The sequence below is a fragment of the Panthera onca genome, chromosome D2 (assembly GCF_046562875.1).
Source record: "Panthera onca isolate mPanOnc1 chromosome D2, mPanOnc1 haplotype 2, whole genome shotgun sequence".
NCBI lineage: Eukaryota > Metazoa > Chordata > Mammalia > Carnivora > Felidae > Panthera > Panthera onca.
The window spans coordinates 26,865,634-26,891,986 of NC_138349.1; the positions used below are offsets into that span (position 1 = coordinate 26,865,634).

The 26,353-nt window shown below is 43.4% G+C and overlaps 2 protein-coding genes across 4 annotated transcripts in view; one reads left to right on the forward strand and one right to left on the reverse strand.

Moving 5' to 3' along the window:
* The window catches only part of SFXN2 (sideroflexin 2), a 61,577-nt gene extending 38,279 nt beyond the window's left edge, over positions 1-23,298 (reverse strand). The window contains exon 1 of one of the 2 annotated variants that reach the window (XM_078434784.2): positions 23,188-23,298. The gene's annotated coding sequence lies outside the window, so the exon portion shown is untranslated. The remainder of the gene's footprint in view (positions 1-23,187) is intronic. The other variant, XM_078434786.2, reaches the window with a different exon arrangement.
* ARL3 (ARF like GTPase 3) overlaps positions 1-25,715 on the forward strand; it is a 37,683-nt gene extending 11,968 nt beyond the window's left edge. For both annotated transcript variants that reach the window (XM_060641635.3, XM_060641634.1), the window contains exons 4-6: positions 14,556-14,606; positions 16,178-16,363; positions 25,437-25,715. In XM_060641635.3, coding sequence (XP_060497618.1) covers positions 14,556-14,606; positions 16,178-16,363; positions 25,437-25,484 — 285 coding nt within the window. In that variant the 3' untranslated portion in view covers positions 25,485-25,715. The remainder of the gene's footprint in view (positions 1-14,555; positions 14,607-16,177; positions 16,364-25,436) is intronic.
* The last annotated feature ends 638 nt before the right edge of the window (positions 25,716-26,353 follow it).

A 26,353-nucleotide genomic window follows, 5' to 3' on the forward strand; every position in this document is an offset into this window, starting at 1 on the left:
ACTCATGCATTGGAGATTCCTGGCTCAGGCAGCATTCAGGAAGGGGCTGAGATTTTAGCTCCCAGCTCACTGTCACGTTCCACAGGACTACCATTTCAGAATCCTGGAGATTTCACTATCCACATACTTGATTTCTCCAACACCTCAGCTTCTCCGTTCCTTCACCTCCCCTTCAGGGATTTTCTCACCCACCCGACCTCAGCTACTCGCTGTCACGATCATAACCTAAAACAACGGGGTCTTGTGAACTTGCATAGGAAAATAAATTGCACATTCTTTTCATTAAACTCTAATGAAAAGTTTGAATTTACTACAATTCTGCCTATAGACAAGGAACAGCCATGCTGGTGTGTTCATTCATTACCAATAGACGTCATCCCACATCTCAAATAACTTCACTCTCTGCTTCTGCTTCCTAAGTGCCTTTCTACTGGATCATTCTTTTGGCATGCACGCAGCCTGTGGTTTCTCTTGTTTAGAAACAAAAACTCTTGTCCTGACCGTGTATCCCATCTAGTCCTAGTCCTAGTCCTCAGCCTCTATTTTTATTTACTTTTTCAAGTAGGCTTCACACCCAGGGTGGAGCCCAGTGTGAGGCTTGAACTCATGAGCCTGAGATCAAGACCTGAGTTGGGGCACCTGGGTGGCTCAGTCACTTAAGCGTCCAACTTTGGCTCAGGTCATGATCTCTTGGCTCATGAGCTCAAGCCCCACATCAGGCTCCATGCTGACAGTGCAGAGCCAGCTTGGAATTCTCTCTCTCCCTCTCTCTTCCCCTCCCCCACTTGCACACACACACTCTCCAAATAAACAAACAGAAATAAATACATAAAACACATTAAAAAAAAAAAAAGACCTGAACTGAGATCAAGAGTTGTACACTTAACTGTCTGAGTCACCCAGGTGTGCCCCTCAGCCTCTTTTTAAAACAAAACTCTGTTAAAGAGTTTTTTGAGGGGCGCCTGGGTGGTGCAGTCGGTCGAGCATCCGACTTCAGCTCAGGTCACGATCTCGCGGTCCGTGAGTTCGAGCCCCGCGTCGGGCTCTGGGCTGACGGCTCAGAGCCTGGAGCCTGCTTCCGATTCTGTGTCTCCCTCTCTCTCTGCCCCTCCCCCGTTCATGCTCTGTCTCTCTCTGTCTCAAGAATAAATAAACATTTTTAAAAAATTTAAAAAAAAAAAAAAGAGTTTTTTGAGTTCTCTGTCCTCACTTCCTCCTCCCATTCTCTCTTGAACCCTCCATTCAAGCTCACCAAGAATCCACGTTGCTAAGGTTTTCCATCCTCCTCTTACTTGATGTATCTGCACAGTTAATGAAGTCGGTCATGCTGTCCTTGAAACTTTATCTTCCCCTGTTTTCCAGAAAACCATTCTATCTTGGATTTTCCTCCTGTCTCACTGGCTACTCTTCCTCAGTCTCCATTGCTTTTTTTCCCCTTGTTTCCCAACCTGCAAATGTTGGAGGGCTCTAGAATTCAGCCTTTGCTTTTCTTCTCTAAGTTGTGGCTTAAGTGATCTCATCCAATTTAAGGTATTAGTTACCACCGACAAGCTGGTGAATCCCAATGTATTATCTCCAGCTGGAAACTCTCGCTTGAACCTCAGTTTCATATGTAGCCAGCTGCCTGTTTGGTATTTCCACTTCAGTGGCCAGTAAGCCTCTTCAACCTGAATAGGTCCGAAACCAAATTCCAATCTCCATCCACCCCTCCCCAAACCTGCTTCTTCTACAGTCTTCTCAGTAAATGACAATTCCGTTCATCCAAAATCATTGGAGTCATCCTTGGCTCCTTTTCTTCTCACCCCCCACCTCTGACCTATCAGCCAGTCCTGTCAGTTCTACTTCAGAATATTTCTAGAATCCAGCCACTCCTTTCCATCCCCCTGCTACCATGCATTGATTACTGCAGTGTCATCCCCACTAGTCTCCTTGCTTCTGCCTTTCCTCCCTCAAGTCTCTTCTCAATGCTGTATCTATAGTGATCCCATTCAAACATAAGCTTCCCAATGTCACAATAAAGCCAGTGGCCTTACAATGGCCTTCAAGGCCCCCTACCTTCTGGTTTGTCTTACCTGTCTCATCTTTCCCCTCTCTAGCTTGGTGCCAGCCACACAGGCCTGCTTGCTGTTCCTGGAACACTGGCATACTCCCACCTCAGGGCCTTGATCATTGCTATTTGCAGTGCTAGGATTCTTTCCCCTTAGATATCCTCATGGCTTCTTCCCTTACCTCCTTCAAGTCTCTGCTCACATGTCACTTTTACCACTGAGACTTTCTCTGATTACTATATTTAAAATTATGACTCCTATCCCTACCCTTCTGGCACTATAATTTTTCTCTTTTTTTTTTTTCTCTTCGATTAGACCTATCAGTATCAGACATGTTTTTATTTATTACCCTTCTCCCTCCTGGAACGTAATGTCCACAAAGACAGGGACCTTGCTTTTCCTCCCAAACTGTTGTATCCCAAGTGCTTAGAAAAGTGCCAAATGAAATGGACAACTGTTACAGATGGATTCTGACATTAGGTATAATATAGAATTATATAACTTCTAAATTCACTTCCAACTCTGAGGTTCTCTGATTCTGCATCATTGTGGTTAAGTTCAAGGGCTTGTTAATTCCTTCTATAAAATAGGTAGAACATTTACTTCAGGAGGGGTTTATGAGAAGTAGTGAATTCATTTACTCCCCACAATTCTTAAATGGAGAATAATACCAAAATATAAAATTGTGCTATCATCAAATCAATAAACACATGAGGTACTGACATAGGCATCCCACAGCCTTCTCTTATTTCTGGCCCTCAGGGAAGGTAAGTTCAAGTATATACCTAGTGCCAGGTTAGAGGTTTAAATGGATGAGGAGAGGGGTGCATGGGTGGCTCAGTCGGTTAAGTGTCTGACTCTCGATTTCAGCTCAGATCACGATCTCACGGGTCATGAGATTGAGCTTCTTATCGGGCTCTGCACTGACAGTTTGAAGCCTGCTTGGGATTCTATCTCTCCCTCTCTCTCTGCCCCTCCCACGCCCATGCATGCTCTCTCAAAATAAATATTTAAAAATTAAATAAATAAGGGGTGCCTGGGTGGCTTAGTCAGTTGACTGTCTGACTCTTAATTTTGGCTCAGGTTGTTGTGATCCCAGGGTCATGGGATCCAACCTGCATCGGCTCTGCACTGAGCATAGAGCTTGCTTAAGATTCTTTCTGTTTCCCTTTGCCCCTCTCCCCCTCTCGCACTCACTCTCTCTAAAATTAAAAAAAAAAAAAAAAATGGGGGGGTTGGCTGGGTGGCTCTGTCAGTTAAGCACCTGACTCTTGATTTCGGCTCAGGTCATGATCTCATAGTTTTGTGAGTTCAAGCCCCACATCAGGCTCTGCACTGGCAGCAGGGAGCCTGCTTGGGATTCTCTCTCTTTCTCTCTCTGCCCCTCCCCCCACTCATGTTGTCTCTGTCTCTCTCAAAATATATAAAGTTAAAATTTTTTAATAGGGGCGCTTTGGTGGCTCAGTTGGTTAAGCGTCCACCTTCAGCTCAGGTCATGATCTCATGGTTTGTGCTGTGCTGACAGCTCAGAGCCTGGAGTCTGCTCCAGATTCTGTGTCTCCCGCTCTCTCTCTTCCCCTCCCCCACTTGTGCTGTGTCTCTCAGTGTCTCTCAAAAATAAATATTTTAAAATTTTTTAAATATTTTTTAATAAATAAAAAATAATTTTTAATTAAAAAAACAACTGTTCATTCCTTTAAAAAATAAAAAAATAATAAATGGATGAGAAGAAAAAGATGAGATATATGCATCTATCTGTTTATCCATCTATCCAGTTATTCCTCCAAAATATATTATATACCTTCTAGGAGAATAGAAGAGAATTGTGAGAAAAGGAAAAATTTCCATTTATTATAGAAAGAAACCTGTAATCTCAAATAATGTGCCCATTCTTTTTTTTTTTTTTAAGTTTATTTATTTGTTTTGAGAGAGAGAAAGAGAACACGCAGGGGAGGGGCAGAGAGAATCCCAAGCAAGCTCCGCACTGTCAGCTCAGAGCCCGACTCGGGGCTCAGTCCCCTGAACTGTGAGATTCTGTTCTGAAGTGAGCTGAAATCAAGAGTCGGAAGTTTGGGGCACTTGGGTGGCTCAGTCATTTAAGCATCCGGCTTTGGCTCAGGTCATGATCTCACGAGTTCAAGCCCCGCATCGGGCTTGCTGCTGTCAGCACAGGGCCTGCTTCAGATCCTCTGTTCCCCTCTCTTTCTGTGCCCACCCCACCCCCACTCTTGCGTGCTCTCTTTCTCAAAAATGAACATTTAGGAAGAAAAAAAGAGTCAGACGCCTAACTGACTGAGCCACCCAGGTCCCCTGTGTCCATTCTTAACATGTAATTTTTTAATTTTAGAAATTTCCAAATTTATGCAAATGTCAAGAAAATAGTATAACAAACCATCGTATGCCTACCCATTACCTAGCTTCCTTACTTTCATTTTTGGCAATCTTGTTTCATCTCCCCCTCCACCAATTCCCCCTACTTTTTTAAGTGTTTTAAAACAAATCCAAGCCATCATATATTACTCACAAATACTTGAAATATAAATTTAAAAGATCAGTCTCTAAATTGTGATATGCAGCTACATGTTAGAAAAACTGATCATTGAAAGTATTTCAAATCCCAAAATCAACAAGGAAACTCCTGAAATAAGTTGCAGTTTGCAGGATATAAGGTTAATACACAAAAGTCCATTGCTTTCCTTTATACCAGCATTGAACAATTGGCATTTGAAATGAAAAGAAAAATGCCATTTATATTAGCACCCCCAAAAAAGAAATGCTTAGGCTTATATATAACAAAATATATACAGAATCTGTATGAAGAAGACTACAAAACTAACAAATCAAAGAAGATCTAGGGGCACCTGGGTGGCTCAGTCGGTTTAGTGTCCGACTCTTGATTTTGGCTCAGGTCAAGATCCCAGGGTTCGGGGGTGCCGAAGTGGCTCAGTTGGTTAAGCATCCAACCTCGGCTCAGTTCATGATCTCACAGTTTGTGGGTTCAAGGCCCACATCAGGCTCCATGCTGACAGCTTATAGCCTGGAGTCTGCTTTGGATTATGTGTTTTTCTCTCTCTCTGCCCCTCCCCCACTCGTGCTCTGTCCCTCTGTCTCTCAAAAATAAATAAATGTTAAAAAAAAAAAAAAGTTAAAGGAGTGCCTGGGTGGCTCAGTGGGTTGGGCGTCCAGCTTCGGCTTGGGTCATGATCTCTCAGTTAGTGAGTTTGAGTCCCACATTGGACTCTGTGCTGACAGCTTAGAACCTGGAGCCTGCTTCCAATTCTGTGTCTCCCTCTCTCTCTGCCCCTCCTGTCATGCTCGCTGTCTCTCTCTAAAATAAATAAACATTAAAATTTTTTTTTAAAAATCTTAGGGTTCATGAGATTGAGTCCTGCAGCAGGCTCTGCACTGATAGTGTGAAAGTGTGAAGTCTACTTGGGATTTTCTCTCTCTGTCTCTCTCTCCCTCCCTCTCTCTCTCTCCCCTGGTTGCACTCATGTGTGCACACACATGCCAGTCTCTTTCTCTCTCTCAAAATAAATATTAAAAAAAAAAAAAGGAAGATATAAACAAATAAGGAGATATTTCATGCTCATGGACTGGAAGACTCAATATTGCTAAAATGTCAAATCCACCCAATTTGTTATATAGATTAGATAGATCAGCTATAGATTCAGCACAATCTCAGGCAAAATCCACGTGAGCTATTTTGTGGATTTGGCAAATTGATTACGTGTATATGCAAAGGCAAAAGAATACAATACTAAAGAAGAACGAAGTTGGAGGACTGACTACCTGGTTTCAAGACTTACTATAAAGCTACAGTAATCAAGACAGCATGTATTAGAGAAAGAATAAATTGATCAACAGAACAGGATAGAGAGCTCAGAAATAAACCCACGGGAATACTGTCAACTGATCTTTGGCAAAGGAGCAAGACAATTCATCAAAGGAAGGACAGTCTTTTTAGCAAATGATACTAGAACAGTGGGACATCCATTAACTCAAGGGGCGCTTGGGTGGCTCAATCATTTAGGCATCTAATTTTGGCTCAGGTCATGATCTCGCAGTTCACGGGTTCAAGGATTTTTAGAATGACAAACTATCTCTGCTGTCAGCATGGAGCCCAATTCAGATCCTTGGTCTCCTTCTCTCTCTGTCCCTCCCTCACTTGCGCGCGCGCGCGCGTGTGTGTGTGTGTGTGTGTGTGTGTGTGCGCGCGCACTCTCTCTCAAAAAATAAACTTAAAAAAAATTGGGGCGCCTGGGTGGCTCAGTCAGTTAAACGTCTGGCTTTGGCTCAGGGCATGATCTCATGGTTCGTGAGTTCGAGCCCCATGTCGGGCTCTGTGCTGACAGCTCAGAGCCTGGAGCCTGCTTCAGATTCTGTGTCCCTCTTTCTCTGCCCCTCCCCTGCTCACACTGTCTCTCTCTGTCTCTCAAAAATAAATAAACGTTAAAAATTTTTTTAAAAAATTAACTCAAAATGGATCTTAGACCTAAATATAAAACCTAAATCTAAAATATTTCTAGAAGATAATACAGGAGAAAAATCTAGATAGCCTGGGTTTGGTAATAAGGTTTTAGGTATAGTACCAAAAGCACAATCCGTGAAGCAAAAATTTGTAAGATGTACTTTATTAGAATTTAAAACTTCTGCTCTGAGAAAGACACTGTGGGTACCTGGGTGGTTCTTTCATTAAACATCTGACTTCAGCTCAGGTCATGATCTCACAGTTCGTGAGTTTGAGTCCCACGTGGGGTGAGCTCGAGCCCTGCTTCGGGTGAATATGAGCCCAACTTTGGGTGAGCCCCGCTTCTTTCTCTCTCACCCCTTCCTGAGATCCTCTCTCTGCCCCTTGCTCACTTGTGCCCTCTTTCTCTCTCTCTCTAAAAAAAGAAAAGAAAGAGAAGAAAATAAAAGAAAAAAGAAAGACACTGTTAAGAAAATGAAGAGACAAGCCACAGGCTAAGGGAAAATATTTGTAAAGCACATATCTGATAAAGTACTTATATCTAAAATACAAAAAGAACTCTTAAAACTCAACAATAAGAAAACAAACAACCGAATTAAAAATGGGCAAAAGATCTGAACAGACACCTCACCATGGAAGATACACAGATAAGCATACGAAAAGATGTTCAACATCTTAGGGACCTGAAAATTAAAACGTTGAAATGCCACTACATATCTACTAGAAAGGCTAAAATCCAAAAAACTGACAATACCAAATGCTGACAAGGATGAAGGAAGTCCTATTCATTGCTGGTAGGAATGCAAAATGGTATAACCACTTTGGAAGCCAGTTTGCAGTTTCTTACAAAGCTAAATATAGTCTTACCAAACTCTGTGATCCAGCAGTCACTCTTCAAGGAATCTAACTAATTAGATGAAAACTTATATCCACACAAAATCTGGCACATGAATACTTATTTATTACTTCATTCATAATTACCAAAAATTGGAAGCAACTGAGATGTCCTGCGGTAGGTGAATGAATAAACAAACTGTGGTACATCTATATAATAGGATGCTATTTCTTGATAAAAAGAAATGAAAAAAATATTTATTTAAAAAAAAATTTTGATAACGTATCAAGCCACAAAAAGACATGGAGGAAACTTAAATGCATACTGCTAAGTGAAAGTCAATCTGAAAAAGATACATACTGTTTTCAACGATATGACATTTTTTAAAAGGCAAACTATAGAAATTAGTAAAAATCTCTACAAGTAAAAGATTAGTGGTTGCCAACTCCCTGGGGGGGGAGGGGGGAGCGGAGGGATGGATGAGTAGGCAACATACAGAGGGTTTTTAGAATAACTATTCTCTATGAAACTGTAAGGTGTTTACATGTTATTATGGGTCAGTTGAAACCCATAGAACTTTAAAACAGAGAATGAACCTGATATATCAATATTGGTTCATGAACTGTGACAAATGTGCCGCCACACTAATGCAAGATGTTACTAGGGGAGGCTGGAGGAGGGAGTTGAGGTGAGGTGGGGTACATGGAACTGTACGTGCCATGTATCCAATACTATAAATAAAAACTGCTTAAAAATTAAAGTGAATCAGTGAAACTGTAGATTCAAGTCGAATCATTTTTTTTATGTTTATTTATTTTTGAGAGAGACAGAGCATGAGCAGGGGAGGGGCAGAGAGAGAGGGAGACACAAATCCGAAGCAGGCTCCAGGCTGTGAGCTGTCAGCACAGAGCCGGATGTGGGGCTTGAATCCATGGACCGTTATATCGTGACCTGAGCTGAAGTTGGACGCTTAACCGAGCCACCCAGGCGCCCCTCAAGTCAAATCACTATGCTGTACACCTTCAACTTGTACAGTGCTCTATGCCAGTTATACCTCAATAAAATTGGTGGTGGGGGGAGCTATTAGGAAAAAGCAGATGGCTGAGAAAAATAGCAGTTCAGTTTGTTCATCTGCTAGATTAGGTACTTTGAAAGAAATACCCAAATAAGAGCAATATATAAGGACATTAATGACCGTGAGGCTCCATAAGGAGGCCCCTAAAACTTTCTGCTCCACAGATCAGGGTAATTTTAAATCACAAGCTCTAACACCTTGAGGGTAGACTGCAAGGTATTTGTAACATGACCCAGGATTCCACACTTCTTATTAGCTGAGAGTGCCCAGGAATTATCGTACAATCCAGTAAAAGTCAGTTCAGAGCTGCCCCAGAGGAGCTTTCTCCAGCCACCTTAGACTGCCAATTCCAGACAGTGTTTTGGATTCCGAGTTAACCTTTCATTATTTTCCAGTGCTGTTTGAGATTAAACAAGTCTGGGGGAGCAGCTGAGTCCCCAGGGTTAGAGTCTAAGGCCGGTGACTCAGCCCTGTCTGCCAGTTTCATAAGCAGTTTGGAGTGGCAGTGGTTGATGGGTTATATTAGTTTGTCTGTATTTAATAGTTATTCATTGTTAGTTGAAAAGACCTATTACCCTAGCCTCCATACTGCCTAGAAGAGCAGGGTTGAAGCTTGACACATTTAGTTGCCTGGTTAATTCTTTTATCTCTAGAGTGCAATAAGAAATTCTTACTTTGGAGCAGGTGTCTGACAAACTGATCCAGACTACCTCCTATTGTTATGTAGCCTGTGAGCAAAGAATAGTTTTTACATTTTTATTTTTTATTTTTATTTTATTTTTTATTTTTTTTTCTAACGTTTATTCATTTTTGAGAGACAGAGACAGAGCATGAGCGGGGAAGGGGCAGAGAGAGAGGGAGACACAGAATCTGAAGCAGGCTCCAGGCTTCTGAGCCATGCTCAGCACAGAGCCCGACGCAGGGCTCAAACTCACAAACTGTGAGACCATGACCTGAGCCGAAGTCGGATGCTCAACCAACTGAGCCACCCAGGCGCCCCGGTTTTTACATTTTTAAATGGTTGGGGGAAAAAATTGAAAAAAGAAGATTTCACAACACGTGAAAATAATATGAAATTTCAAGTTCAGTGTCCATAAATAAAGTACTATTGGGACACAACCACGTCCACTTGTTTAGATTTTTTTATGGTTGCTTCTACACTACAATAACAAAGTTCAGTACTTATGAAAGAGATTGTATAGGCCACAAAGCCTAAAATATTTACCACCTGACTTCTTGTAGGAAAAGATTGACAAACCCCACTTTTAAACATTCATTGGTTCTCTAGAGGTTTGAAAGAGTCAGGGAAACTCCTAAAAATGCCAGTTATTCTCAGGGAAAATGATATTGACAACAGCTGACTTCAGCTTTAATAATTTAGGGAGAGTGACTAGGAAAAAAAACTTGAGGGATCATAAAAGGGAGGGGATAGAAAGTCTTCCATTTCTCTTGGGCCAGAAAATAACAGCTTTTTGACAGATTAGAAAATACACAAATTTTTTCAGATATGGTACTATTACTACTAAACTCCATTTACTTTATTACCGGTTTTTTGTTCAAATGTAACAATATAAACAAAGCAAGTGTCGTCATTTCCATATCCAGAGTAGAGGCATTAAGTGAGATGGATCTCAAATGGTCTCTTGCATTATTTCCATGATATCACTCATACCTGAGCATCAATCATACTACTAGAGCACAAATAATCAAAAACCGCATTACCCAAAAACCTTACTTGTCAATTTCAGCTTCCTCTTAGACTTTTGCTGGAGCTAACGTAAAAATCCCACTCGTTAATGTCCTCTCTCTTCATCTCTGCTTACCCCTCTTGAGAAATACTTAGGACCAGTAAAATGGCCAAGAGGTGGCAGCAGGAGGGAGGAGGACCAGAAGCAAGAGGAGAAACAAAGAGCTTCTCCCTTCCCATGCTAGATAACTAACTAGTCTCTGGATAGAGTTGGTTGACCTTCCATCAAGAAAAAATCTTTTTCGGGGCGCCTGGGTGGCTCAGTCGGTTGAGCGTCCGACTTCAGCTCAGGTCACGATCTCACGGTCCGTGAGTTGGAGCCCCGCGTCGGGCTCTGGGCTGATGGCTCAGAGCCTGGAGCCTGCTTCCAGGTCTGTGTCTCCCTCTCTCTCTGCCCCTCCCCCGTTCATGCTCTGTCTCTCTCTGTCCCAAAAATAAATAAACGTTAAAAAAATAAATAAATAAATAAATAAAATAAAGAAAGAAAGAAAAAATCTTTTTCTCTAGCTCTTCCTCCCACAACCAAATAAAAAATTCAAAACAATTGCCAAAGAAGATATGAATTGGCCTTGCTTTACCTAAAGCATCATTCTGAGTACCATGATACCAGTAACTTGATTTTAGAATAGCTTTATGAAACTTGACTTTTGAAGGTTTTAAGATCAGTCAGGAGCACTATAAACATTTAACTTTCCCTGATACTTTCAGAGTATTTTTTTTTTTTAGTAGTAGTTTGTTTTGGGATTAAAAACTTTCTTTTTTTTTAAGGTTTATTTATTTATTAATGTTTATTTATTTTTGAGAGAGAGAGAGAGAGAGCATGAGTGGGGGAGGGACAGAGAGAGAGGGAGACAGAATCCAAAGCAGGCTCCAGGCTGTGAGCTGTCAGCACAGAGCCGGACGCCGGGCTCCAATCCACAAACTATGAGATCATGACCGGAGCTAAAGTTTGACGCTTAACCAACTGAGCCACCCAGGCGCCCCTATTTATTTATTTTGAGAGAGAGAGAGTGAGCAGGGGAGGAGCAGAGAGAGAGAGAAAGAGTCCCAGACTCTGAGCTGTCAGCACTGAGCCCGATGCAGGGCTCAATCTCCCAAACCCTGAGATCATGACCTGAAGTGAAACCAAGAGTCATACACTTAACCGACTGAGCCATCCAGGCACCCTTTGGATTAAAAAGTTTCTAAAACCTTTTTTTTTACATGACTAGATTAACAGCTACTTAAAAAAAAAAAAAAAAGATAGAAGGCTACCCTTATCCTTAGCTATTGACCAGAAGAAAACAGATACTCGCATGAAGAAACTGGACAGCACTGGGGAAGGGAGGTGACAGGGAGAACTGCAGAAAAACAGATTTGTGGGATCACCAAAAACTGGCTTGTGCTAATGACTTTTTACTTGGCCCTTTTAATAAATTCGGCAGTTATTTTATAGACTCCAGGAATTACTGTGTAGTAATTTTCAAATTTTGTAAGTTATGTGGGAAACATGCTAAATGATAGAATTTATGAGTAGTTGAGTAAAATTTTCCTTTGGAATTTTTTTTTAAGTAATCTCTACCCCTAACGTAGGCCTCAAACTCATGACCCAGAGAGAGATCAGGAGTCACAGACTCCACCAACTGAGCCCACCAGGAGCCTCCTCCTTTTGTATCGTTTAATGAAAATGTTTCCTGTGAAATTTCACGTCAAAGCAATAAATAGCAAGTAATTTAGCAATTTTAAGTTAAAAATGCCTTCTCATTCACCTTCAGACTCTGGTATTTGGTAATCTTTCTTGTGTGTGATTTAAACCACCTTTCCCGTCCTCACTTCTCTCCAACTGCCTGTTTTTCATCATGTCAGACATCAATTTCCTAACTGTGTCTTTGTCTTCTCAGCCTTGTCTCAGCCTCCTCTTTCCACTCTTACCTTCTTACACCCTTTGCTCCCAAGCAGAGTTTTTCCTACTTTATAATTTCTTTCTTGCCCAATGACCTGCTTCCTGCCTTTGGGCAGCCCTCTGAGCCCAAAACCCCCTCCCAGCGATCACCTGACCCCTCTTCCCTCCCTGGCACTGTTGCCTGAGTGAAGACCATCCTAATCGCCTGTAGACCCCCAACTAACTCCAATCAACTCTATATTGAGGTTTACTCTCCTACTGCATTCCTTCTTTCCACATCTATGTTTATACAATGCCTCCTTTTCAAAAACATTTTTTAAATGTTTATTTTTGAGAGAGGGAGAGACAGAGTGTGATTTGGGGGGTGGGGGTGGGGGAAGGGGCAGAGAGATGGGGAGACACAGAATCCAAAGCAGGCTCGAACTCAGTGAGCCATAAGATCATGACCTGAGCCAAAGTCGGACGCTTAACTGACTGAGCCACCCAGGCGCCCCTTCAACGCCTGCTACTTTAAAAATGCCCACCCCTCCAGGAGAAAAACAAAGCTACCACCATGTTCTACATGCTTACTTATCAGTCAGTATCAAATCTGGGGTATCTGTGGTGTGCGGAACCCATTAATGCATATATTGACATTGAGTCAGAGTAATATTAACAACAACAATAAGGCTGCAAAAAAAAAAAAAAAAAATACCAAGGCCAAACACATCCATCTTTCATTCTCCTGTGATTCTCCATGAAAGACACATAGGTAGAAAAATAGGGTATTCTTCAGAGGAAAGGCTGAAACTTGGTTCCCACTATAATATTTGGCACTAGTTACTCTAAATGAGAGAGCATTAAGCAAAGGAATTTTAATTTTTCTTTCAAAAGAGTGAATTTTTAGAATAGCACAGAATCGGACATGCATACAGAAACGCCTGTGTGCATCACGGTGTACCAGTTTATGTAACTGAAGGGAGGTAAAGGTGAGACTTGCAGATTGGTTTTTTTATTGTTGCTTTTTGGTGAATATTCTCTTTTAAAAGAGTGTTTCCATTAATACCATTAGTTTAATAACAATTCTTTTTTAATGTTTTTAAATGTCTATTTTTTTTGGGGAGAGAGAGAGGGAGAGAGAGAGAGAGAGAGAGAGAGAGAGCAAGCCAGGGAGCGGCAGAGAGAGAGGAAGAGAGAGAACCCCAAGCAGGCTCCGTGCTGTCAGCACAGAGCCAGACATGGGGCTCAAACTCACAAACCATGAGATCATGACCTGAGCTGAAACCAAGAGTTGGGCGTTTAACTGACTGAGCCACCCAGGCGCTCCCAATAACAATTCTTTTGCAGGGGCACCTGGGTGGCTTAGTTAGTTAAGCACCTGACTCTTGATTCTGGCTCAGGTCATAATCTCCCGGTTCATGAGTTCAAGCCCCACATCAGACTCTGCTGACAGTGTGGAGCCTGCTTGGGGTTCTCTCTCTGCCCCTCCCTCTCTCCCTCCCTCAAAAATAAATAGATAAACATCTTTTTAAATAAAAAGATTTGCAAATTTGATAATTTTTAAGATTAGCAACTGGGAAAACATTTGTCATTTAATGAAAAAAAGGCCTACAAAATTATATCTCTAATTTTTTTTAATGATAAAGAAGAATTAGAAGGGAACTTTCATAAGAAATTAAAATAATTAACGTGTTTGGGTTCTAAAACTATAGATGATTTTTCTTTTTTGGTCTTCATTTCCCTTGTTATTATAGGATGTTATTTATGCAATTAATAAAATTCAGTGATGGGAGAAAAAGCTTGGGATTTATCATTTTAACAGAGAATCTTGAGACTTCTCTTACTTCCAACAAAGCCCTTGCTATTTCCAGTACTTGATCTTAACCTCCCGGCAAGCCTAAGAAGGTGGGGATGGAATGGAGATCAGAGGGTCTCCTACCTCAGCAACAGGATGTCCTTTCAGAGCCATGATGTTCCAGGACTATAGCACTTGTAAATGCCTCAAAACACCATCCCTTTCTGACATTTTGGGAAGCAGAACAGCAGAGTGCTTAAGAGCACCTGTGGACTTCACTGTCGGGTAGGTCCGGGTTTGAATCCCACTCTTGTTGAGTACCAGATAGAACTTGAACAACGAACTTAACTTCTTTGGGCTCATGTTTGTCTTTGTATAAAATGGGAGAATAATGAAACTGATCTCATAGGGTCATAACAAGAATTAACAGGGTAAATCTAAGCAAGAATGTTTAGTGAGTGCACAACACACATAGCTGTTTTTGTCCTGCTTGGTTCTCCTGACATCTCTTAGCTGGACATATTTTTTGGATACCCCCATTTAATCAATCAATTTGTTAGTTTACTTTGCATGCATAGATGAGGTAAGAGTTTTCAGTTCAGTTTCTGTATGCTGTGCTAATGAGAAATCTACTGACTGGGGATTCTTTGCTCCTTCCGCAGAAAGTGCCCCGTCTTTTTCCATATCTCCTTATTAAAGTAACGTTCTCCTTTTACTTTACAGATATATGTAATTGACAGCGCAGACAGAAAAAGATTTGAAGAGACGGGTCAGGTAAATAATTCTTCTGTTGAGATATTTTTAAAATAACTGGGTATTCATTAATCTACCTTGTAAATATATGAGAGTGAGGAAGGTATTGTTGTTTAACCTTTGAGGTTTAAACAAGGCAGTCTTTCTGGCAAGCAGGCAAAAATACCAGTTGCAAAAAAAAAAAAAAAAAAAAAAAACAAAAAAAAACAGGAAAAAAAGGTTTCCTATAAGGAAATTACTTGAGAATCCTTTAAACTATTTTTTGGTTACAGCCTTTGAGTTTTAGTCAAATTAAATAAACCAAGATATAAGCAAATGGACCTTACCACCATGCCCAAAAGCTCTTCCAGTGTCTTCCCAGGCCACTGAGAAATGAACCCCGAGGAACAGTTCATTTGTCATTTCTGGGTACAGTTTTCAATACCAACCTAATTGATCCAAGGGTACCTTTGACAAATTTGAGGGGATCTTAGGAAATATGCAAGCCAAGACTAAGCTGCCCTTGCTTCCAAGCCAAGAGTAGATATGCTTTGAACCCAAATATGGCTTCAAATGCAAAGTACATGTCAACATGATTACACGGTGCAATTTGTGTACACAATTTTAAATGGAGAAGCAGCGGGCATAGACCATTTTACCGAGACTGAATATACTGATAAGGAGCAAGAAGAAGAATGACCTCTTTAGAGAATTGTGCAGAGTCCTTGGCCTGTGTCCTCAACTACCACAGGTGGCCTTCCAAAGGTAGTACTCCCCATGTTTATGTTCCTTTTTCCTGAAAATTAGTTTGAGAACTTTCCAGACTCCTGGAGACAACCCCTCTCCTTTCCATACCTTGATGGTTTCTCTGTCATCACTCATGTGAAGCAATGCTAAACATGAGCTTAGGGGTAAAGGGTGTTATAGAATGATCTGCCTCTTGAACCCTCCAGTTCCCTTTGACAGCCTAAGTATCTTAAGTAGCTAAAATGTGAGTTTCATAGGGAAGAGGGGAGTCCTCTTAGGTAAATACATACCCTCTCCTATGCATATTGCAGACAGAATCAACATACGTGTAGACCCCAACCAGTAACCAAAACATCAGAGATGTTGCCAAATGGATTTTAGGATGTGGGTTTGATGAAGTGCGGTGCACATGCACGCATGTTTTGAAGGTAGAGATTGAGGAAACAGAATTAGTCTATAAAGTCATTGTCATTTTCAGTTTAAAATGTGTGTGTGTGTGTGCATTGAAAGTCATTTGCAGAAAATAGGCTTGAGTAAATTTTAAATCTCCGTCCACAACCTGTGTTTTCTTTTTAACAGCATTTCTTAAAGTATGATCTCTGAATCCCCTATAGCAGAGCCACCTGGGGAGTGTATTGAAATGCATATTCCTAGGCCCTACCTCAAACATCCCACAGTCACCTACTCTGGGCTGGGCCCAGGAATCTACCAGGGAATTTTTCCACAGCCTCGAGTTTGAGAACCACTGCCCTTGGAAGTTGCTAGTTGATCAGCTTAATACTTTTATTTTTTTTCTAATTAGAAGTACATGGTTAAATATCATCGTTTTCATCCTTCCCTTCCCATCCATTCCCAAAATGATCCAGGAACTAGCTGAATTACTGGAGGAAGAAAAACTAAGTTGTGTGCCAGTGCTCATCTTTGCTAACAAGCAGGATTTGCTCACGGCAGCCCCTGCCTCTGAAATTGCAGAAGGACTGAATCTGCACACCATCCGAGACCGAGTCTGGCAGATCCAGTCCTGCTCAGCTCTCACAGGCGAGGGCGTTCAGGTGAGATTACCAGAAGGCTTGGTTACCTGGCAACGTGGCACCCAACCAGCGTGGTCTGTCTCACTGGTTGGGCTGATCTAGATAGAAAAAGATCTGAAACAAATAGCTTTCGATTAGTAGATGAACCGCTCCAGGATGTGAAGGGCATGGAGGAGTTTGGTTCTTTTTACTTAGCAACCAATCTGATAATCATTAACTGTTCCAGGAAAGCCACAGATAAACCACCCACACACAGGACAAACTACCCCACTGGGTAGGAGGTCAGAACTGAAGACCTTCGGAGATGCTAACTCTAGGATTCTTTGATGATTGGGTTGGGGGTTTATGTTGTGTCTAATATTATGGATGCTAAATAGTTGTGTTCCCGCGGTAACAGCCATCAACAATACACACACCAGTTATCCTAGAAGTGTTTTGATTTTTCTGTTGGCTATCTCCACTGCCCGCGGGGTTGGTGTCTCTTTCCTGTTACTTCAGGTTGGTTTCCCGCCGGGAGGCTTCTGCTGACAGAAAGCCCCATGCTTTATACTGAGGAACCGTATACCAGAAGAGCAGTCTCCCCCTCATTTGTTATTAATTTAGGGCAGAAAATGGTTGTATCCCAGATACCTGAGAGCCTGTATCCTCAAAGAATGATAAACCATTTCAGCTCTGATGCTTCCCACCAGGCAGCCTCAAACCAGTTGACACTCAGGGCTACTTCTTTATGCTGGAGCCCCAGCATGTTCCCCATGCCTCATTTTAAACATCTGGTGTACCTGCCAGGGAAGTGACACAGTGCTGTGAGAACCAGGCAGTACTGCTCTAGGATGCTGTGGGGGCTTAACAACATCTGAAGAAATGGTATCTCCCCTCATTGCCATATGGCGTGTGTCATAATAGCATGGCCGGTTTGCTCTTCTCTCAGCTTGGTTTGTTGGGATTTGATTCTCAATTTTTGTCCTGCAGCCTCTCTCCATTTCCCTTCTAATACCCTTTCTCCCTCTCTCCTAAGACATTTGACATTGATTTGTCTTAAAACTGCCTGACTGCTTTTATCTCAAGCAAATAATCACTTCCAAGAATTAGCTCAGTTGTTCCATCTGTTTGCTGCCTTGGATTTTTTCTTTTTGTTACACAAACAGCCAGAGCCTGCTCCCGTGCTTGGCCTCCAGATCTGAGGGCAGACCAGCCAGCACAGGGCAGGCGCCTCCTCCTCCACACTCCTCAATACCTGCACCCTCGGAAACGCTCCGTGCGCGTGCGCGTTACAGGGCTCTCAAGTAGCCAGACATTACCTTCGCCGCGTCCCCAGAATGGATGGCAGAGCTCTGTGGGTCTCTGTGAGTTTTAGGTTTGGGGAGGGGGCAGGTGTGGACTCTTATTTCTGTCCTTCCTTTCTAGACTCTGATTATAAAAGTAATATATTAAAAGTAATTGTTAATCATATACAAGTATATAAAACCAAAAACTGAAAAGTTCTTTACTCTCCCCTAATCCTGCTCAACAAAGGAACTAATCCCACTAATAGTTTTTTCTTCTCGAGTCTCCTCCATAAAATGGCAGTCACCTATGTGATTATAGGTCTATCAGGTTTCAAATTAACTGCATTTTTCAGCTTAATTTACAAGCTGGTCCAACAAGTATGCTACAACCCAGGATGGTTTTGATAGGTAAACTTTAATCATTTTATTTAGCTTCTCACTTAAAAAAAGAAACCCAAGTTTTGCCTAAGGCAGTTACCTGGATTGTGCATAAAATGCTATTCAGGAAGCCTGAGGTTATTTTGGGGAGGAGGAGGCCCAGGAAAAGACAGTAGCTTTCTTGTGTTTGCACAAACTACTTCAGGAAGAGGATTCTGCCTCTAAATGGTTTAGAATGCAAATATAGAAAGTAGAGAACAAGGATGCCTGGCTGGCTCAGTTGGTAGAGCATGGGACTCTTGATCTTGGGACTGTGAGTTCGAGCCCCACTTTGGGTATAGATTTGAAAAAAAAAAAAAAAAAGAATATCTTGAGATGGGGACTCTAAAGGTGGGACTGGAGGAAATAAATACATTTTGTGTGCATACGCCTGAGAAAGTGGGAACTGACTGTAATCCTCACTGGGCCAGAGTGCCAAAAGGAAGAAAAAGCAAAGCTGGAATTAACAGTGAGTCTCTTGTTTCTTCAACCAGCCTTAGGGATGTCAGAAGGAGGCCTAGAGTTATCTAGAATCAGTATTTAGAGTAGTGGCATTCAAGTCAAGGGTGCTTCTTCAGAGGGGCCTGGAGGTTGGGAGGGAGCCCTTGTCATTGTCTGCCTGGCCTCTGCTCCCCCTCTCCAGTCAGGTGGAGATTACAAGGGTAGAGAGCTCTGTGTTCCTGGCTGTGTCATCACCACTCTAGAAATGGAGTTCCCTTTAAGTCACAGGATCTTTATGCCAAAAAAGACGCAGTGAGCTATTAGACAGAGGGTGGGGGTGGAAGGGGAGGGCCTTAAAATCAACCAGTTTGAATCGAGTGAAATAGTCATGTGTGGTTTGATTTTGTTCAGAAAGTTCTTCTCAGATCAGGACCTTCAGCAACCAGGTTCAAAAGAAATGATATCAAGAGAGATACAACAAAGAACTGTGAACCAAAAAAATAATGATTTTATATGGAGGAGAAATAGTTTGAAGGTCACTTAATTAGTTTAGTAGATAGTACCATGGTGTATAGAATTGGGTAGTTAAGACTGGGATTTCAAGGTTAATGAGATTAGATTATGGTTAATAGAATGATATAAATTTAGAGAATTTAACCATTATTTGAAATGGGTTATTTAATAAAAATGTTAATTAAGAAGGGAATCTGCTGTCTATTGTCCTTTAATGGTAACCTTTCGGGACTGGAGAAAGGTCGGGGAGTTTTCTGTGGAGTCGCTTTTCATTGTGAGGCACTGATTGACCATGTCCCTCCCTCAGGTAATACTTCTGACTCCCTCTCTTGCCCACTCAGCCAGTTTCTTGGTTTTCACTTTAAATTTTTTTTTTTTTTTAACGTTTTTATTTATTTTTGAGACAGAGAGAGACAGAGCATGAAGGGGGGAGGGGCAGAGAGAGAAGGAGACACAGAATTGGAAGCAGGCTCCAGGCTCCGAGCCATCAGCCCAGAGCCCGACGCGGGGCTCGAACTCACGGACCGTGAGATCGTGACCTGAGCTGAAGTCGGACGCTTAACCGACTGCGCCACCCAGGCGCCCCATCTTGGTTTTCACTTTAAAAAGAGTCACTTACATGGAATTCTTTTCCTGCATTGCTTAGTTCAAGTGCAAGACTTTAATGATTCTTAATTCATTAAGGCTTTAAGTATTCCTCAAAATGAAAGGCGTCACTAGAAAAATGTCCATAAGATCACTTTCAGGCATTGATGCTGTGTAATAATTACTAAAATTCCCTAAACTCCTGTTTCCTCCTCCCACTCTACCCTCCCACTTTTCCACTCACTGCCCCCTGAAAACTGGTCAGTAATGGGCAAAGCTTGATCAGGCGTTAAATGGGTCAAGTAACATCTGGCACCCCAGCTCTAATGACCCTGAAAGAAATTGTACAAAGGTTTTAAAAAAGACCTGGAATTTCTGTGACAGTTTCAGGTGTTCAAAGATAATGTCCCTATTTACATTGTGCTTGAGTGTATATGTTTAATCTAAATTCATTTGTGAGACCTGCCTCCTCCCAGAAAAGTGACACCCTCAGGTGGGTGAACGGAGGAGCAGCCACAGATCTGAGCTAAACCCTCCGGACTGATGGGGCAGGTGTATCATTTCTCCTTAGCTGAGTAGTTTAGACACGTAATTTGAGATTATGAAAGTTAGTGATTCCTGGGATGGATTTCAGGTTCTTCTTCTACCTGATATTCTGGAGGCAAACATGTGCGGTCTTTACAAGGACAGGCGGTCCACGTGTTGTTCAATAACTCCTGCTCTGGGTGTGGAAATTGACTTTTGAGGGCTTTGGGAGAGTTCAGAACAAGTCTTTCTTTGCCTGATTGATGGTGATGAGGAGGCCAGGCCATCATGTGATTAAAGCAGGTTTTCATGGGAAACTGTCAAAAGCAGAGCATAGGTAAAGGGCACTAGAAACTGAAGGAGAACATCAATCTTAGAAACTCTGTCCTGCTGAGAGGCGCATAATCCCGAGGAGTGAACAGAAAAGACCCAGTTATGTCAAGTAGTTGAATGCAGAGAGAGGAGAAACTGAAAAATGTCTGGGATGGGAGACCTGCAGCCCCCTCAGCCAGACTGCCTTGCAGACATGGGGGCAGCCTCCCTCTGTGCCCTTGGGGCTCGGCCCTGTCCCAGTGCATGACATCTGGCTCCAGGACTCTCGTCTGTTCCTGGGCGCCTAGAAAATAGTGAACAAAGGATCTGGCTTAGAGCCAGAGGAAGGTAGTGAAGTCCGTCCCTCTTCCACCTGCAAACCTGAATTGGAACCCCAAACCACAGCTCTCCTCTGCTCTTGTACAGTTCCAGCTGTTTGAAGATACTCCCTCTCTAAAACACCAATGTGTATTTAACTAAAATTACACCAGATTATCATTTCATTTCAGCACAGAGATCAGCAGTTTCAACCTGGCCTCTAGCATCAGTCATAACCGAGGTCTGTCTACACCAGTAGTTTGGAGCTAGCAGAAGGTTTCCCTGGGGATTGCTTTCCGGGGCCCTCCACCTTGTGCTCACCTTCTTTCCCACATCTCTCCCACATTCCCTGTCTTCCTTCTCCAAACAGGAGTAACGATCTGGCTCACAACCATCTAACCTACGTAGAAAAGACCACTAGCAGTCTGAGCCCCGATGTGTGAGCTGCACTTCAGAGTGCTTTGCAGATGGCTGTTAAACATTCACTGGCCAAGTTTCTTGTTTTTGTTGCTTTTTTCCTTGATCTAGGGGATTTTTCCCTTAATCAGCCAACAGAATTTCAGTATTAAAAAAAAAACAAAACACTTCTTTCTAAGGCCTGACATCAGTTATTTTTGACTCCAAGTGTATGTGGAACTGCTTATCTACAAGTCAGACCTCAGGTTTATTTTTAAATTTTCAAACCTCTCCGTAGACCAAGAAAACAAACTTGGGACATGCGATTTTGCTACCTCTCTGGTACAGTACCCTTTGTCTCCAGAAAAAATATTAATAGCAAGCAATATTTTATGTACGCTGCACCCAGCTGCTCCTTGACCCTGGGGGCCCAGTGGCACAACAGGATAGACAGCAGTGCTCTGAGCTCCTTGTCGTCTTAAAGCAATTACTGATGTGACTGCCTAGTCCTCATGGCATTACAAGCCAGGCCCACCCAACCACGGCTACTACTGCTCTCTTCCAACCATCAGGCAGTGATGGATGCACTGTAGAGAGAGCAAGCTCAAAGGAGCAGCGCAGTCAGAGGCCACTCTTCCCTAGAAAGGGGCATCGCACCTCCAATCTTGGAACGCAGGGATCTGTGTGTGACTCCTTGGCCTCCACCCATGTGGTTAGGGGGAGCCTTGTATGTTTCCCAGCATTTATCATAGGGAGTAACATCATGACATAGTAAAATGCCTTTCCTTTCCATGATGCTAAACAAAGCCCAGTATTTGAGGGTCGAGGTCTCTCTTTAGTCTCTATTATTGCACTGAAGCTAATCAATTCAGATCCAGTTTCAGCAAAGCTGGTCAGAGGGAGGTTGTGGTGGAGGAAGAGAGGGGAGGGCTACCCGTGCCATAAGATTGTCGTCCTGTGACGAAGATCAAATGTGCAAAAATTTGGTCAAACCAGTTTTTAAACAATAAAAGTTCAACCATTAAACAAACCTATGAGTTCATTTCCTTCTTTAGAGGCAAAGCAGTAACCTGCTTCAAGTAGATGATCACCTTTACCCAGTCATCGGTTTTTAAAAAACAAAGCCTTGCCGAGTTGAGGCGCTGAGGCGCGAGCAGTGTGGTAACACGAGGAGCAGAGAGGGTCCTTCCTCTTAGTTTCCTCTAAACGTGGACTTGCCACCGGAGGCAGTGGTCTGGCACATAGTTAATATGCTAACAATCGCAAGGTAAATATGCAGGCTTCCACACGCAGCAGCAGCAGCCGGGAATCCTGAGAGTTAAGTGGCCAAAAACAGCCTCTGGCACCTGAGCTGCAGCAAAACCGAGCAGGGTGCCTGGCTGGGGGCTCTTCCGGTCTCATGACCCTGTATCAGCTGGAAGTCATAACAAAGAAGACCCTGGATCGCCCTCTTTCCCAACTTCAGGGCGATTCCCACCTTCTCTCTAAGCTTGAGGCATTCACTGAGAAATGGTAACTGGCTAAAGAGCGAGGGTGCTGGAGCTCTTGCCTGGGTTCACAGCCCGCCTCTGCCTCACGTGATTCTGTGCCCCCATTTCCTTACCGTCCTGTGGAAATTATAATAGTGCTTACTTCGGGCGTTGTCACAAGGATTAATTTAAAAGATATAAATTAAGCGTCTACTGGGGCACCTGGGTAGCTCAGTCGGTTAGGCCTCCGACTCTTGGTTTCAGCTCAGGTCACGGTCTCATGGTTCGAGCCCCACATCCGGCTCCCTGCTGACCGGATGCAGAGCCTGCTTGGGATTCTCTCTCTCCCTCCCTGCCCCTCCCCCCCAAAAGTAAATAAACTTTTAAAAAACTAATTAATTGTCTACTGTAGATCAGATACCATGATACCACGCTAGGTTCTGCGAACACCGCCTCGGGCCAGTCTGACATGGACCCTTGTCTCAGGGATCCTGGACAACACCACTGTCTTTCCTTTCCCGTGGGCAGCTTGGCACAGCCTGCCCTGATTTGATTGAAGAGGCATTATTAACCCGTTAACCGTGGCCTCCCCAATACCTCTTACCTCCAGCTCAGGTTCTCCACTGGATACGAACAGGAAAGGTACAGTTCCCCAACCTCCAGCCGCTTTCAGACCGGGACAACCTCCTCCGAGAGAGCAGCCACAGGGCTTTGCCCTTATTCGTTCTCCCCGTGCTTCCCACACTCCTTCAGGTTGCAGGCGGCAGCTGTGCGGGCCTAGGGGCCAGCAGGTCAGCCGGTGGGTGCTGACCTCTGAGCGCCCTCTGTTGGCAGGACTGTGGTTGGAAGGGCTTTGCCACCCCTGGCCCACATAGACATCTGGAAGACACTGCCCCCCCCCCCCCCCAGGGCTCCCTGGTTTAAATCCCGTCTGCCTCCATAACAGATAACTGGGGGAAAGCTGCCCCTCACCCTCCACATTCTGCTTTGCGTTCCTGCAGCTGAGTAAATATTTTTCCTATCTCTTTGACTGCATTCATGTTCTGTTACATATAATAAAAAGAACCCTCCCCTCCCCGTAATCAGCCATAAAACGAGGTGGGGGGAAGTGCCATTCATGTAGTGTGGGAACACGGTTCTTGATTTCTCTGAGAAGATTTGATAAAATCTGCAAGTCTCTCTAGAGGAGAAAATATTGAGGTACACACCTTTTGATAGTGTTCGTACGGGTTCCTGAAGGTGGAAAGTGCTACGTAAGTGCTGAGCTATTCAGCTTCGAAGGCAAAGAGAAGATGGTTATCTTATTCATCGCTCTTTTATTTGTAAAATCTTTTTTGTCTCCTGGCAGGTGATCTTTTTTTTTTTTTCCTGGAAACCAATTAGCTACTAAAATTAAACATGCTTCTCTTTAAATTAATCCTTTTCATAAAATGGTCTTAAAATTGGCATCAGCTTTTCAGAGTAAGTAGCTGACCCAGTTGTAACTGGAGATGCATTTGGAGCCACCTTCCTCCCACCCCGCATCCCCCCACCCCTGCCCCCACCGTTGCCAGGTGCTGTCCACCTTTGGGCTTTGGGCCATGGCCAGCCACATCTTGGCAAACACCCTAAGGTCTGCCCTGGGACAGCCAACGGATTATCTGGTTCTCCTGCCCAAGTGCTCTGATGGCAACTGGCAGAGTTTTAATCACTGTAAATTCAGGTTATGGTCAGATTAGCCAGGAGATAGGATGCCTGCTGGTTGTTTTGCAGTGATGTATTGTTTATGGGATTAATGCTCCGAATGGCCAAGGGTGTCAGCTGATATTTATTACTTTAAGCTGCCTCAGCTGTTCAGGTTCAAGTACTAGCTCCATGGTCACAGGAAATGCGGGGCTCTGCATGTCATGTGTGCCCTGAGATGTGCAAATGTGACTGGGAGCATAGTGAGTATGTGTTACAGATGCAGAGGAAAGGGACTCATTGCAGGAGCTTCCTTTGATTTTGTGCGAGGCTTCTGAGGGAACTCCATACACCCCTGAAGGTCGGAGGGACTCTGGGGAAAGGGAGAGCATTCAGGGATGGCTCCAGAGGGGGCTGAAAAGGAGGTCAGCTCTGGCAGACCTGGCATCCATGAGAAATCATGCTGCCTGCCAGGTGGCTGTAGGCATTGTGTGGTTTTTACCCCTGTCCCTCTCCAGCCTTCTAAGAGAGGACACGTTCAAGGTCACTGTGCCTTTAAGGGAACCTTCTCCCCAGTCCCTCAGCTTGGTAGTGCTTAAAGCTGCAAGAATCAGGCCAGTGCTTTTAAACCTCTGTGTAGCGCTGCCCTAAGAGAGAGAAATGCACATTGCCCCAGTGTGCGTCTAGTAACACACACACTGCAGTTGGCTTGTTTTTCCAAAAAAATTTAATTTAAGCCAAGTGTACACTGTCACACTGTAAACACACCGGGGCACCAGAAGGGTGACTTATTGAATTAAATGCCCTAGCAAAGGTCAGCTTTTAGAAAAAGCCAAAAATGGCTGGAATCTCTGATAGCTCTTCAATCAGGCCTTGGATCCAGGCAGATGTGTTTATTTTTTCAGAGGGAGTTCCTGAGGATCCATCTCAAGTTCAGACACTGGGCACTCCCCCTCCCATCTTCCCCCTGGGCTCTCAGAGCCCCCCCCCCCCCCTTCTCCTCCCCAGGAGGCCACTGTGCCTGGTCGGTCACCCAGGTGGGCCCCTGGGACCACCAAACTCCCTGGAGCTCAGGGGGAGGGGAGGGAGGACCCAGGACACCCACCCCCGCCCCCCACTCCCTTCCGGGGTTTGAGCGTGTTGTGCCTTTCTTACAACTAACACTGTCTTTCTCTGCCCATTTCCCTCAAGGACGGCATGAACTGGGTCTGCAAAAATGTCAATGCAAAGAAGAAATAAAATCTAGACGAATGGAGACGCGGGAGCTGCGGGAGCTGAATTCTGTCCTGAAAAACACTAATTTGCTGCTTTCTGACCAAATGTTTTTCCATCTGTGTACAGCTACAGCTGTTTGAAGAGAGGGAACAACACAGTTTAAAAAGAATCCCCATTCCAGCAGTAGATTTAACTGATCTCTGAGGTTCAGTATCATTTTTCAAATAAAGGAATTATATTATTTCCTCTGCATAATTGAAATAGTATTAAATGTCTCAAAGCACATGATTAGAAAATGAGATCTTTTAAATGAGCAAGAGATTACATTGCAGTTTAGACAATTCCAGTGGGCTTTTTTTTTTTCTTTCAAAAAAGAAAGAAAGGAAAAGAGGAAGAAGCAGCTTATGCTGCATTCATTTATTTCCTGACCTGTCCCTTACATTCCCCCCTCCCCCCATGGTTCTGAAGCCACAGACGGTGTTTGCTGGTGCTGGGCGGTGAGTTTTACCATCACTAACTGAGCTGGGGTGGGAAGGAGCTGGGGGGGGAGGGGAGGGATAGCAGATGATTAAACCATCTCGTCCTGCAGGTAGGAGACTGCGTGTGTAATCCTCACCCTTTGGAGAGAGAGGGGAAAAAAAAACCTTTCTTGCAAACAAGTCACCACAGAAACATACCTCCTCCCCGCCAGCCAGCCACACAGGGAAGCAAATTCTTATGACTTTTGACTGTAATGACATCTGGAATGTAAGGAGAGGTGGGAGGTTTAATTCCAGAAAAATTACAAGGTCCTTAAAAAGCCCTCACATCGAGGGCTCAGGCTAGCGTAAACAGGCTTTCTCCAGCTCAGTGAAGCAGTGAGCCTCCGACTCTGAGATTAGCCGGCTTCTCCG